The following is a 13834-nucleotide window of genomic DNA, read 5'->3' as shown; positions in this document are numbered from 1 at the left end:
AATAGAGGAACTGATGCTCAATTCTACATAATTGGTCACTGCTCATTTTGGATCGCTTGGGTACAGTTCTGAGCATGAGTCAATCACAAAAGCAGCATTTACCAAGCTTCTACTGTTGTTTGGAGAAAAAATAGGAAAGAATGGCCCTCATGTTGTTGTTTCTACTTTCATAGGAGACTGACTAATGTTAGTTCTCATTTAGATTCTCCGTTAAGTGTAGCAGAAGGTTCTGAAAGGTGACATGCAGTGTTGGCTGGCATTTAGTTTTTAATTCCAATTTACTTGGATCCCAATTCTTATATTTCAAGCAGATTGGGAGACAAAGCCACCGTGTCACCACTATTTACAGTCTAAAACCCAGAATGAAGGCCTAGCTAAGTAATTTTATTTTGAATGGAACTGATAAAAGCAATATACAATAGAGGCATGGGTTCTTGTAGAAATAAAGATCCTATTGGTATAAACATAATATACTTGGTTGTAATGTTAGAGAGACTTTTCTTTTACACTGTTGATATTTGGTTTTGATTAAGACACAAAGCATATTTTTTCTTTGATTTTAAACATTATTATATAATCCTAAGAGTAGTTCCCAACATTATTTTGGCTGTGAACTTCTTTCAAAAATGAAAAACCTCCGAAGTAATATAATATGTTATTTATAATATTCTGCAATTATTTATTGCTTACAATATCATTAAGGACTTTTTATCATGAATTCCTTTAGACTGTTGTTTTTTTTGACCCCACTAAATGGCAGCTACTGCAGGATGAAAAGAGAGTTGGTCTTGAAGCTAGAAAGCCCTGGATGTAATTTTGTCTCTGACATATACTGACCTTGCAACCTTAAGCTGCATGTCATATAACCTTTCACTGCCTAGGGATACATGTAGCAAAGAATGTGCCAGGGGCAGCTAGGTGGCGCAGTGGATAGAGCACGGGCCCTGGAGTCAGGAGGACCTGAGTTCAAATTTGATCTCAGACACTTAATAATTACCTCGCTATGTGACCTTGGGCAAGCCACTTAACCCCATTGCCTTGCAAAAAAAAAAACAACCTAAAAGAAAGAATGTGCCAACATACCTACCTGCATAGGTAGAGGGAGGGAATTCCTCCTTTGGGAGCACCCTACTGCAAATAAATCACAAGTCCAACCCTTATCTCTAGAATCTTATGGAGTTCAACTCTAGCATGTAGCCTAGGGGCAACTAGGTGGTGCAGTAGGTAGAGTTCTGGCCCTAGAGTCTGAAAGACTTGTTTTCCTAAGTTCAAATCTGGCTTCATTCACCCACTAGCTATGTGACCCTGGGCAAGGCTCAGTTCCTCTTCTATAAAATAAGCTAGAGAAAAAAAATGCAAATCACTCCCATATCTTTGCCAAGAAAAACCCCAAAAGGATTAGACACTTGAGAAACAACTAAACAACAAAAATCCTTTAAAAAAATTTCCACTTGATCTTACCACCATTTCTTCAAGCAGCCATCCTATGTAATTTCTCTTTCACAGCCAAACTCCTAGAAAGGGTCAGCTCTACTCATACCCTTTAATTCCTAACATCCCACAGGCTTCTCAAACCCTTGCAATGTGTCTTTAACCCAGTCATTCACGGGTTCTCTCTGTTTGCCAGCAATCACTAAACTGCTAAATCCAATGGCCTCATTGTGTTTCACATAATCACAGAATTTCAGAGTTGCCAGAGACCTTAGTATTTCTCCCTACACATTCCTGGCAAACAGCCCTCTAGCCTCTGACTGAGGAGCTGTACTTATGGGCAGGCAGCTCAATCTGTTAAAATGTTTTTTTTTCCTGACAAATCTAAATGTGTTTCTTTGAAGTTTCTACCTATTGATCATTTTTCTATCCTCTTGGACCAAATAGTACAAGTCCAAAGTCTTTTTTACATGACACCCTTTCAAGTAGCTGAGACAAGTGATTCCCCCTGCCCCTAGTGATTTTCTCTTTTTGAGGGCTAAATATTCATAGTTCCTTCAACAGAACCTCCTAGGTCAAGGACTAAAAGCTTTTGACCATCCCAGTTCCCCCTGTTTTTCTTCTTTTTTTAGGTTTTTGCAAGGCAAGTGGAGTTAAGTGGCTTGCACAAGGCCACACAGTTAGGTAATTGTTAAGTGTCTGAGGCTAAATTTGAACCCAGGTACTCCTGACTCCAGGGCCACTTAGCCGCTCCTAGTTCCCCCTGTTTTAATGTCATTCTGCTATCTCTACTATCCAGCCCACTCTGAATCAATAGAATTGTACTGCCTTTTATAGGACACAGATCTCCATTTCCCCCTTCCTGCCACATGCAAGGGTACAAGATAGATTAAATCCTTTGCAAAAATGTAGATAAACTATATCTGTAGCATTCCCCAATCTATCAGGACAGTAATCTTAACCATTTAAAAAGGAAATAAAACTGTCTGAAGGGACCTATTTTTGAAGAAAACATTCTGGCTGTTTTGATTCCTGTTTCTGTCTGTAGATACTCATTAACCATGTCTGAAGTAATAACTTTCTATAAGAATAGGCCTTCTAGAATAATAACTTTCTAGAATTTTACCAAGAATAGTCATGAAGCTTCTTGGCTTATAGTTTATACTCCCTTCTCCTTTCTGAAAATCTGCAAGTATTTGATCCTTTTTAGTTTTTTGAATATACAAAGTTCTCTGTGTCTTCTGGGAGACTTGAATTTACCAAGGACACCAGGCACTGTATTACTATTTCCTTATATATCTAGGGCAAGGGTGTGTTGGAGCCAGCTCTTACCTGTTATATTTTTAGTGTGGGCATTTTCCCATAGGAAATGAGCAAACACTACTAATCAGTGTTTTTATTTATTGTTTTCTTGATTTTCTTAAGAAAGTAATGGAGAAAATATTAATAGTGCAGATTAAACTTAAAAGTGTATCCTGCTACATTTTACCCCCCATCCCCCCCACAGTTGTTAAATAAATTTGTAGGATACCAATTCCCTTGGAACCTTTGTTATTATGTCTTTTCTTATTCTAAAGGTTATTCTTGGTTAAATGACCAGAGTAAAATTAAGAATTGAGTAGTTCTGCCTTCTCTCTGATGTCATTTATAAACATGTCATCCACCTTTAGCAGGGGTTCTGGCCATTTTTTGATCCTCCTCTTCCCTTTAAAACAGCTTTTTAAAAAATCCAAACTCAAATCTTTCTTTGTTGTCCTTTAGTTCACTTCTTCAGCATATTCTAAAATTTAGATCTACTGTTGATATTCTTTACTGGATCATGCTAAGCTTTTATCATCATCTTTTATCTGACCTTTTCTTATTTTTTTTAAAGTCTAAGTCCTGTAAAACTGTGAATCCACAGCCATCTCTTTTGAGATAACTCTTGTTATTTTTCTCATAGATATTTTTCTCTTTTGTCTTCAAAACTTCAGTTTTGAGAGTTTCCTGACCCTTCTGGAGAATTTTAGTTCATAGGATCTGAATTATCTTTCATTTGATTTCTGCTTTCATTAAATCTAGGGTGCATGTCAGATCACACACATGCTCTACCTTCACACCCTGCCCCCCCCCCCCAAGTCCTTTAATTTCCATCCTAGCAGCCAATTTCTTCTTAGTGGAGAGATTATGATGCAGATTAGAATCTTCCCCTTGTTGGATTATCTACTTTTTGAAGTTATTAGTCACACTGCTTTCAGTAGAGAAAGGAATCAGAAGCAGATGTCTGGATAATCAGAATCTCCCATCTCTGCCCCAGGCTTATGATATATTTCCCAAACTTTTCATCTATTTCCTCTTTTCCAAGTGTCCTGTAGTAATTTAGGATAACAATATTATTTTTGTTTTTTGTTTTTCTTGATCTCTTCCCAGATGTTCTTCATGTTCACTCTGCTCTGGTTCCTGGATTTTCTTACCTTCTCAATATACAAAGGTATCCTTCTTTCTCCATACTACCATTTTTTAATCTTGGAAATGATGTTTTGGGAATAAGGTATATGTATACAGAGTCATACTTAATGTCTCTGTAAAATTTTACCCTATTCACCTTCCTTTAGGATACTCAGAAAAGTGTCTTTGTTATATTTCTCTTGGTTCTCCTACTTATGGAGTTCTTCGTCTTAACTCTCTTTTGCCACCGTGACTTGGTCTATCAATATGACTGTCCCTAGGGCTCTGTTCGTTTCCTATGCTCTATATTTAATGGTGATATAATCAACTCCCAGTTTTGTTATATCTTAATTTCATTTCCTATGCTCTATATTCAATAGTGCTCTATATTCAACTCCCAGTTTTGTTATACCTATGCAGATGGGTCCCATATCCATCCAACCATAGTCTCTCTCTCTCTCTCTCTCTCTCTCTCTCTCTCTCTCTCTCTCTCTCTCTCCTGGACACCAGCCACAAGCTGCCTAAGTGGTCATTTCAAACTGGGTACTTAAATGATCAAAGCAGAATTCATTATCTTTCCTTCCTCCTCCCACTCTCCCACTGCCTCCCCTATCTGTTCTTATTTCTGTTAATGGTACCATTTTCCTTTTAGTCACCAAGGCTTGCCTTGAGTCACTGGCTCTTCTCTCTTCTCTCATATCCAGTTAACATTGGTTAACTAGCATTGGCTTTATAGCCTTGATAATTCTACCAGCACAATTTTTTTTTCATTCATCTACATCTCTGCACACACAGATATCACCTAAGTTCAGATTTTGCTTGCCTCTTACCTTGACATTTACATTTGCCTCCTGAATGACTTCCTTGTTTCCATTTCTTCCTTTTCCAGTGCATCTTCCACCATCTGCCAAAATAGTCTTTTTTTTTTTAGGTTTTTGTAAGGCAAATGGGGTTAAGTGGCTTGCCCAAGGCCACACAACTAGGTAATTATTAAGTGTCTGAGACCAGATTTGAACCCAGGTACTCCTGACTCCAGGGCCAGTGCTTTATCCACTATGCCACCTAGCCGCCCCTCAAAATAGTCTTTCTAAAACATAAATGTGCTATGCCACTATTAAGCATTCTTTTGTTTTTACCTATTTCTACCCTATTTACACTACTTACCATTAAAATAAAATGCATAATCCTTAACTGAGTATTTACAGCCCTTAAAAATGTTATATCATATATATAATATATATACATATGCAAAACCTATATCAAATATACCATCCTGGGGGGAGGGAAAGGGAAGGAGGGAGAAGTTTGGAACTCAGCTTAAAGAAAAGGAATGTTAAAAATTGTCTTTACATGTATTGGAAAAAATAAAATATTCAAATAAATAGAATTTGGTATCAGGTTTATTACATATTACTTTCTTTTATGCATATACTTTTTGTTTTAACTACACTGGTCTGAACTCAGCACTTCAATCCTATGTATTTTATTTTTTTATCCAAAATATTTTGTCACTCTTTAAGTTTACAAAGTATCTGCTTGGTATTTGACTGGTAGATTAGCACTATATCTTTAGAATAATTTGGGCAGTATTGTTATTTTTGCCATAATGGCAATGGGATACTCTTTTTATATTTTTTTTTAGGGTTTTTTTTTTTGCAAGGCCAATGGGGTTAAGTGGCTTGCCCAAGGCCACACAGCTAGGTAATTATTATGTGTCTGAGACTGGTTTTGAACTCAGGTACTCCTGACTCCAGGGCTGGTGCTCTATCCATTGTGCCATCTAGCCACCCCAGGGATATTCTTTTCTTAGGAGATAAATAAGGAATGTGTCAGTGGGCAGTCTGACCCATAACTTGGCTATATAAGTTCTTTCAGGGAATGTCCTTCCTATCTAGGGAGAGGGTAGTTCAGAAAAATTTTTTGGTGGTATTTGAATTGAAATTTACACAAAGGCTGAGCCCTGAGCTGGTGAAGAGAGGTTGGATGTTACAGGTCTAGGGAGCAGTATGAACAGAGCACAGGGATGGAGAAGTGCAGGGCATTTCATATTGGTTGACCTACTCATAGAATGTTTTTAAAATTATTTTTTATTGTAAACTTGATAAGAGAAAAGAATAATCATTTATATAGGGCTTAAACCAAGAGCCCAGCATTTTACAAATATCTTATTTGATCCTTACAACAAGGTAGTTGTTTCTGTTGTACCTATTTTACAGTTGAGGAATTTGAGTCAGAGATTTAGTGACTTGCTCAGGGTCACTCATTAATGTGTCTGAGAATGGATTTGAACTCAGTTCTTCCTGAATCCAGAATCTGCAATTGATCTTCTGTACCACCTAGCTGCCTCTATATCACATGATAAATAGGAATATATCAAAATACAAAGAGCAAAAAGGATTGTATATGAAATGGCAAACTTCTATTTTGTGGTTTATTTTAGATACACATTTTTGTATGTGTATATATTTTGTGAATATACACATACACAATAATAATAGAATTGCTTTACTGGTCTGTGCTTCTTTCAGAACTTCCTTCTGAACTTCCTTCTGCTTTCATATATATATGTATATATGTGTGTGTGTATATATATATATATATAATTTTTTTTTTGCAAAGCAGTGGTGTTAAGTGACTTGCTCAAGGTCACACAGCTGGGTAATTATTAAGTGCCTGAGGTTGGATTTGAACTCAGGTCCTCCTGACTCCAGGGCCAGTGCTCTATTCACTGCACCACCTAGCCACCCCTTCTATGTATTTTTAAAAAAGTTTTAGTGACGCTTTTTCTTTTTTCCTTTTTTTTTGCTAGAATATCACTATCCACTACCTACCCCTCCCTGTCTCTCAGTCCCCCCCAACAAGCTCTCCCTTGTAACTAATAAGTATAATGAAGCAAAGCAAATTCTCATATTGATCATATATGAAAATGCATGGGTCATTCTGTTCTTCAACTCCATCACCTTTTTGAAAGGAGATAGGAAATATATTTCATTATTGTTCATCCGAAGTTATGTTTGGTTCTTGCATTGTTCAGAGTTCTTAAGTCAGAGTTGTTTTCCTTTACTTCATTATATAGTTGCTCATAGAGTTTTCATTTAACAGCTCCCAGATATCTGACCAACATATGCATGCATATAATTTATAATAAACATATTAATATTTAATTTACATAATATTTATATGTAATCAATACAGATGATATTTTAAGTAATTTCATTTAACTAATTTATATATTATATAAAATTTATTCTATATGCACATTCACTGATATATGTAGATATATATGTAGATACACAGTACAGTTGTATATATAGTATATATACATGTTTATGTATATAGAAATATATATATAATTACATAAATAATCATATTAGCTTTATAACTTTAAGGATCCATAAATCAATATAGATACTTTTTCCACCAATGCAAATTTCAGTTTGTCTATAACTTAGTAAGTCTAATTAAGATGTTTATTTGGAAAGGCAGACAGCTTGCTCTTTCTCTCTGTCTCTGTCTGTCTGTCTGTCTGTCTGTCTCTCTCTCTCTCTCCCTCTCTCTTTATTTTTGCTTTTTGCAAGGCAATGGGGTTAAGTGACTTGCCCAAGGTCACAAAGCTAGGGAATTATTAAGTGTCTGGGGTAGAATTTGAACTTAGGTCCTCCTGACTCCAGGACCAGTGCTCTATCCACTGTGCCACCTAGCTGCTCCTCTTTCTCTTTTTTTTGTAATGACAAACTTATTTCATTTTATTTTTCAGAGAAATTGGTACAATTATAAGATCACTTGGCTGTTGCCCAAGTGAAGGAGAACTACATGATTTGATTGCAGAGGTAAGTAGGATTAAAAGATTTTTGCCTCAGATTTTTTTTTTGAGTCCTTGAAAATACTTGCCATATTTTTGAAAAATGTGTAAGAGGCAGGGGAAAATCCTGGACTTGGAATCAGAAGACTGATTCAAGGTCCAGCTCAGCCAGTTCTAAGCTATATGACCTTGTGTAAGTGACTTTGTCTATTTGGCTTTCAGTTTATTTTTCTCCCTTAAAGTACTGCTGTAATGAACAACTGAGGTAACAAAAAACTTTGTAAGCTATAAAACATTATACATATGTAAGCTATTGTTGTCTTGTAAAATAAATATTTTTTAATAGCACACTTCTTCTTAGTAAGGGGAAACCAAATTTAGAGATATAAGCATAAAATTGTAAAGTCAGCAAATTAGTATTCTTTTTTTTACTTGATAATATTTTATTTTTTTCCAACTAGATGTAAAGATAGTTTTTAACATTCATTTTGGTAAGATTATGAGTTCTAAATTTTTCTCTGTCCCTCCCATTCTTCACCCCCTCTCTGCAATCTGATATAGGTTATACATATATAGTCATGTTAAACATATTTCCACATTAGACATGTTGTGAAAGGAGAATCAGTACAAAAGGGAAAAAAACCTAACACAAAAGTAAAATACAGTATATGCTTCAATCTGCAACAGAATCCATAGTTCTTTATCTGGATGTGAGCAGCATTTTTCACATGAGTCTTTTAGAATTATCTTGGATCATTGTCCTGCTAAGAAGAGTTAAATCATTCATAGCTGATCATCACATAATGTCACTGTATACAATGTTCTCCTGGTTCTGCTCACTTTATTCAATAGCGGTTCATATTTCTGAAGTGTGCCTGCTTATCATTTCCTATAGAGGCAACTAGGTGGCATTGTGGATAGAGCATTAGCATTGGAATCAGGAGGACCTGAGTTCAAATTTGACCTCAGACACTTAATAATTACCTAGCTGTATGACCTTGGACAAGTCACTTAACCATATTGCCTTGCAAAAAACCCCCCCAAAATATTTCTTAAAGCACAATAGCATTCCATTACATTCATATACCACAGTTCATTCAGCCTTTCCCCAATTGATGGTCATCCCATCAATTTCCAATTTTTTGCTACCACAAAAAGAGCTACTATAAATGATTTTGTACATGTGAATTCTTCCCCCTTTTTAATGATCTCTTTGGGATACAGACCTAATAGTGATATTGCTGGATCAAAGGATTATGCAGTTTTATAACTCTTTAGGCATAGATCCAGAATGGTTGGATCAGTTCATACCTCCACCAACAATGCATTAGTGTCCCAGTTTTCCCACTTGTTCTCCAACATTTATCATTTTACTTTTCTGTCATATCAGCCAATCTGTGAGGTAGCACCTCAGAGTTGTTTTAATTTGTATTTCTCTGATCAATAGTGAAAAAGAACATTTTTATATAACTATAGATAGCCTTCATTTCTTCATTTGAAAACTGCCTGTTCCTTCTTTGACCATTTGTTAATTGGGAAATGATTTATATTCTTTTTTTTTTTTTTGCAAGGCAAATGGGGTTAAGTGGCTTGCTCAAGGCCACACAGCTAGGTCATTATTAAGTGTCTGAGACTGGATTTGAACCCAGGTACTCCTGATTCCAAGGCCACTGCTTTATCCACTACACCACCTAGCGGCCCCAATGATTTGTATTCTTATAAATTTAATTCAACTCTCTATTTTAGAAACGAGCCTTTATCAGAAATGTTATCTGTAAAAATTGTTTCCCAGTTTTCTGCTTTCCTTCTAATCTTGGTTGCACCAGTTTTGTCTTTAATAGAATTTTTTTATAATATAATATTTTTAGTAAAAGGAAATCAAAATTATACACTTTGCATTTCATAATGTTCTCTCTTATTTCATAAAAGTTCTTCCCTTCTCCATAAATCTGATAAATTATTTCTTGTTATCTTAATTTTTTAGTATCACCCTTTGAATATAAATCATGTACCCATTTTAACCTTATCTTGATAAGGGTATGAGATGTTGGTCTATGCCTAGTTTCTGCCATGCTATTTTCAAAGTTTCCCTAGCAGATTTTTGTCAAATAGTGAGTTCTTAGCCTAGAAGCTGGAGTCTGGGTTTATCGAACAGTAGATTGCTAAAGTTATTTACTATTGTGACTTGTATACCTAATCCATTCCACTCAGCAAATCTATATTAAACATTTCCCATGTACTGAATACCATGCTAAGTGCTATTTAATTGTTGTGACACTTCTTGTCTTGAAAGAGATTATATTTGGGGCAAAATAGCAAGCAAATAATATAGTAGTATATATTCAAGAACTAAATTATGTGTTTTAGACTGATTTCTGTAGAAGTTAACAAAAGTGAATACTAAATATACAAAAAATCAACATAATTTTTATACACAGTTAACACTATTCACTAAAACTATTGGATCTTTTGGTTAAAAAATAGAAAGTAGATCACTGGGAAAATAACTTGATAAATAAGAATCAGAAATCACCAAACAATCCAATATTCAACATATTTAAAAATGCAAATTAATGTGGGGGTGCCTCATGGTGCAGGGATTCCTTGTTTGACAAGGGTTGCTGGGGAAACTGGAAAGCTGTTTGGCAGAAATCAGGTTTAGACCAACATGTTACACTATATATCATAATAATTCAAAATGGATACCTTACCTCAATATTAAATACTGCCATTCTCCAGTTGATAAATGATCAAAAGATATCTACAGTTTTCACATGAAGTAAATCAAAACTATCCATAGCTATATGAAAAAGATGCTCTTAATTCACTATTGATTGGAGAAATACAAATTAAAACAATACTGAAGTAGTACTAGATTGCTATTAAATTTACTAATAGGACAGAAAATGAAAATGATAAATGTTGGTGGTGATGTGGGGAAAATGAGATGTTAATGCATTGTTGGAGATGTGAACTAATTCAATAATTCTGTAGAGCAATTTGGAATTATGCCCATCCTTTGATCTAGCAATACCGCCACTAGATCTGTATCCCCAAAGAGATTAAAAAAAAAAAGGAAAAGGACCTATATTTAATAGCAGCTTTTTTCTGGTGACAATTGGAAATTGAGAGGATGTCCATCATTTGGGGAATAGCTGAACAAATTGTGGTATGTGATTGAGATGGAATTCTTATTGTTCTATAAGAAATGATGAGCAGGATGCTCTGAGAAAAACCTGGAAAGACTTAAATGAGCTGATACAAAGTGAAATGTACTGTGTACAAGGTAGCAGCAATATTGTAAGATAATCAGCTGTGAATGATTTAGCTATTCTCAGCAGTACAATGATCCAAGACAACTCTGAAGGATTTACAATGAAAAATGCTATCCATTACCAGAGAAATAACTGGTGGTGTCTAAATACAGATTGAAGGTTACTTTTTTTTTCAGTCTTTCAGTTTTCTTTTTTCTTTTTTTTAAATTTTTTTTGCTGTCTCAAGGAGTTATTGCTTTTACTTCGGTCTGCTTTAATTTTTTTTTCTTCTCTTTTTTTTTAGTTTTTTTCCAAGGCAAACGGGGTTAAGTGGCTTGCCCAAGGCCACACAGCTAGGTAATTAAGTGTCTGAGACCGGATTTGAACCCAGGTACTCCTGACTCCAGGGCTGGTGCCATTTTTCCACCTAGCTGAAGTTATTATATTTTGCAACAACCAGCTGTGTGATCAGAGAAATGTCATTTAATTTCCCAGTGCCCTAGATAACTCTCTAAGAAACTATAGGTTAGAGATCTGTTAATGATGTTATCCAGTGGAAATTTCTATTCTGGGAATTCCCCACATCAATGAAAACAGATCTGTATTCATAAAGAAAAATCTCACCAAGTTTTAATTATTTCCTTTAAATTGATTTATAATTAAATTTTTTTTAACCCAGGAAAAAGATTTTTCCAAGGGATTTATTTCTGCATCACAATCTTCCTCTCCATCCCAATCGAATCTCTTCTTTTGAAGGACTTCAGAATACATATTGATGTTCCCTTGCACAACCTGGCCTTCCAGTTCATCAACCCTCTGAACTTTGATGACCTAAATCTTTGTTATGCCTCAGCCTCCCATATGGATGATTATATCCTTGTTAGTGGGTCTGGCTGGGTTCAGGTTGCTCTGGTATCTCAGGTTCAGCATTAAAATGATATGAATTACTTGTGGTCCATCAGATAATAAAAGAAGGTGGATGTCTGGAGAGGAGAAGGGAAATTTGTTGAGGTTCCAGTGTGGATTCTGCTTAGGTAAACTTAGCTTTCCTAAGCTAGTACGGTTCCCGTTGCTGGTCTGATGTTCTTCCTCCCTCACCTATGTTGTACTCAGGTGAGCAGAAAGATATCTGAATGGTCTGAACCTTAGTTCCCTGAGCTAAATAAATCTTAAGGATGGTTTTAATATTGTGTAAGGAAAAACTAGCCTAACCTACATGAGGGAGGAACTTGAGGCATTGTTTCTACTCTACCCTTGACGACAACATTAAATTGTGTTACAAAGAACTATGGCTCCATTCATAAAGCCCTAAACAATCTACTGTCTACCCTTTATCTTCTTCTTTTCTCCTATTCATACACACACACACACACACACACACACACACACACACAGAGCTAAGCACTCTTGAAAAAAGTAAGCCTTGCCTTTTGAGTCCACTAAAATTTATACTATTATCACGTGTCCTCACAGTTGTGGGCAGCCTTTTTTTTTTTTTTTTTTTTGCAAGGCAATAGGATTAAGTGGCTTGCCCAAGGCCACACAGCTAGATAATTATTAAATGTCTGAGGTCAGACATTGAACTCAGGTACTCCTGACTCCAGGGCCAGTGCTCTATCCACTGTGCCACCTAGCTGCCCCCCCTCCCATTTTTAAAAATTATTTACTGAATGACTGCCAAATTCTCAATTGGCAGCTATTCCAAACTTTCTCTTCTGATCTTAAATCATTCTGTTGTGCTTTCAACAGAGTACTTAAATAATTAAATAGAGGCTCTCCATTATAAATTCCTTTTCCCACTCCTCACTCCTCAGAGCTAATCTCCATAATCCATCATTCTCTCCATTTTTTTCCTGTCTTTGAGGAGGAGATGCATCTTCTAGACAAGTCCAACTTCCCTACTTTTTTTTAAATCCTGTTCTCTCCTGTCTCTTCCCTAAACAGTCTCTTTGATCATTTCCTCTTTCATTCATTATTCCTTGAGTTTCTTCATTATCTTTTCTCATTTCCTCAATCCCAAGGGGTATTGACAGTTGGAGAAACAACTGGTGTGGTAATAACCAATGCCAGAGAAGCCAACAGGAGCCTGGGAAGAGTTCTCTTTTCTTTGTAAAAGGCAGAGTCACTCTGGAATGAGTTTGCTCAGAGAGCATGCCTTGGAAACCATTGAGGTTCCATTGGCATCCAATGACCTCAAACCCTGGGGAGTGTACAAACAGAGTGAAGTGACGTAAACCTCTAAATAGCAAGGGGATTTGTCTAACTGTTGAAAACCCATTGCCAATCATATCCCAAGTTGAGTTTCCATGAAACCATAGACTGACCATTAGTCCCTTGAGAAACAAACTTGGATGTACTATGTTGTTGCTAATTTATCACCAGAATATCATACACTGGCCCTTTGCCCTCCTTTACTGAAGTTCTTTGGAGCCTCACTGTGATGTCCACAAGGCCAAGGAGTTCCCCAGGATCCAGACATCACTAAAAATTCTCTTCCTTTCATTCAGGCTAAGAGGTGAAACGGTTCTGGAAAAGGCAAGTGAGAAGGATCTTTACACAACTCTTCTCATTATAATAAACAAAATGTGCAAGTCATGTTGTCATGGTCCTCTTTGATTACGAAGGATGGATGTCTTGTACAAATTTCCCCAGGTCTCTTCCATCCTTTAAAAAAAATAAAGAAATCCTTAACTTGATCTTGTCAAATCTTCAAGATAACTTCCTTTATTTCTTTTTTCCTTTCACAGATTAACTCGTATAAAAGAGTCTTCTATACTTTTTTGTTTCTGTAATTTGATTGGAATTAATAGTATAAATTAGCTTTGTATGGTATTGTAATTTTGATTATATTGGTGTGATCTAACCATGAGCACTGAATATTCCTCCAGCTATTTAGGTGTTATTTCTTCTTTCCTTTTTT

The 13834-nt window shown here is 35.9% G+C and overlaps 1 protein-coding gene across 2 annotated transcripts in view; it reads left to right on the top strand.

The window, feature by feature from the left end:
• The window catches only part of DRC8 (dynein regulatory complex subunit 8), a 114926-nt gene that overhangs the window by 63681 nt on the left and 37411 nt on the right, over positions 1-13834 (top strand). For both annotated transcript variants that reach the window (XM_074222852.1, XM_074222851.1), the window contains exon 3: positions 7616-7688. In XM_074222852.1, the coding sequence (XP_074078953.1) occupies positions 7616-7688 (73 nt within the window). The remainder of the gene's footprint in view (positions 1-7615; positions 7689-13834) is intronic.

The sequence above is a fragment of the Macrotis lagotis genome, chromosome 2, assembly GCF_037893015.1.
Source record: "Macrotis lagotis isolate mMagLag1 chromosome 2, bilby.v1.9.chrom.fasta, whole genome shotgun sequence".
In the NCBI taxonomy this organism is placed as follows: Eukaryota; Metazoa; Chordata; class Mammalia; order Peramelemorphia; family Peramelidae; genus Macrotis; species Macrotis lagotis.
Note: the sequence above shows the minus strand (reverse complement) of the source record. Positions and strands in the feature narration are given on the sequence as shown.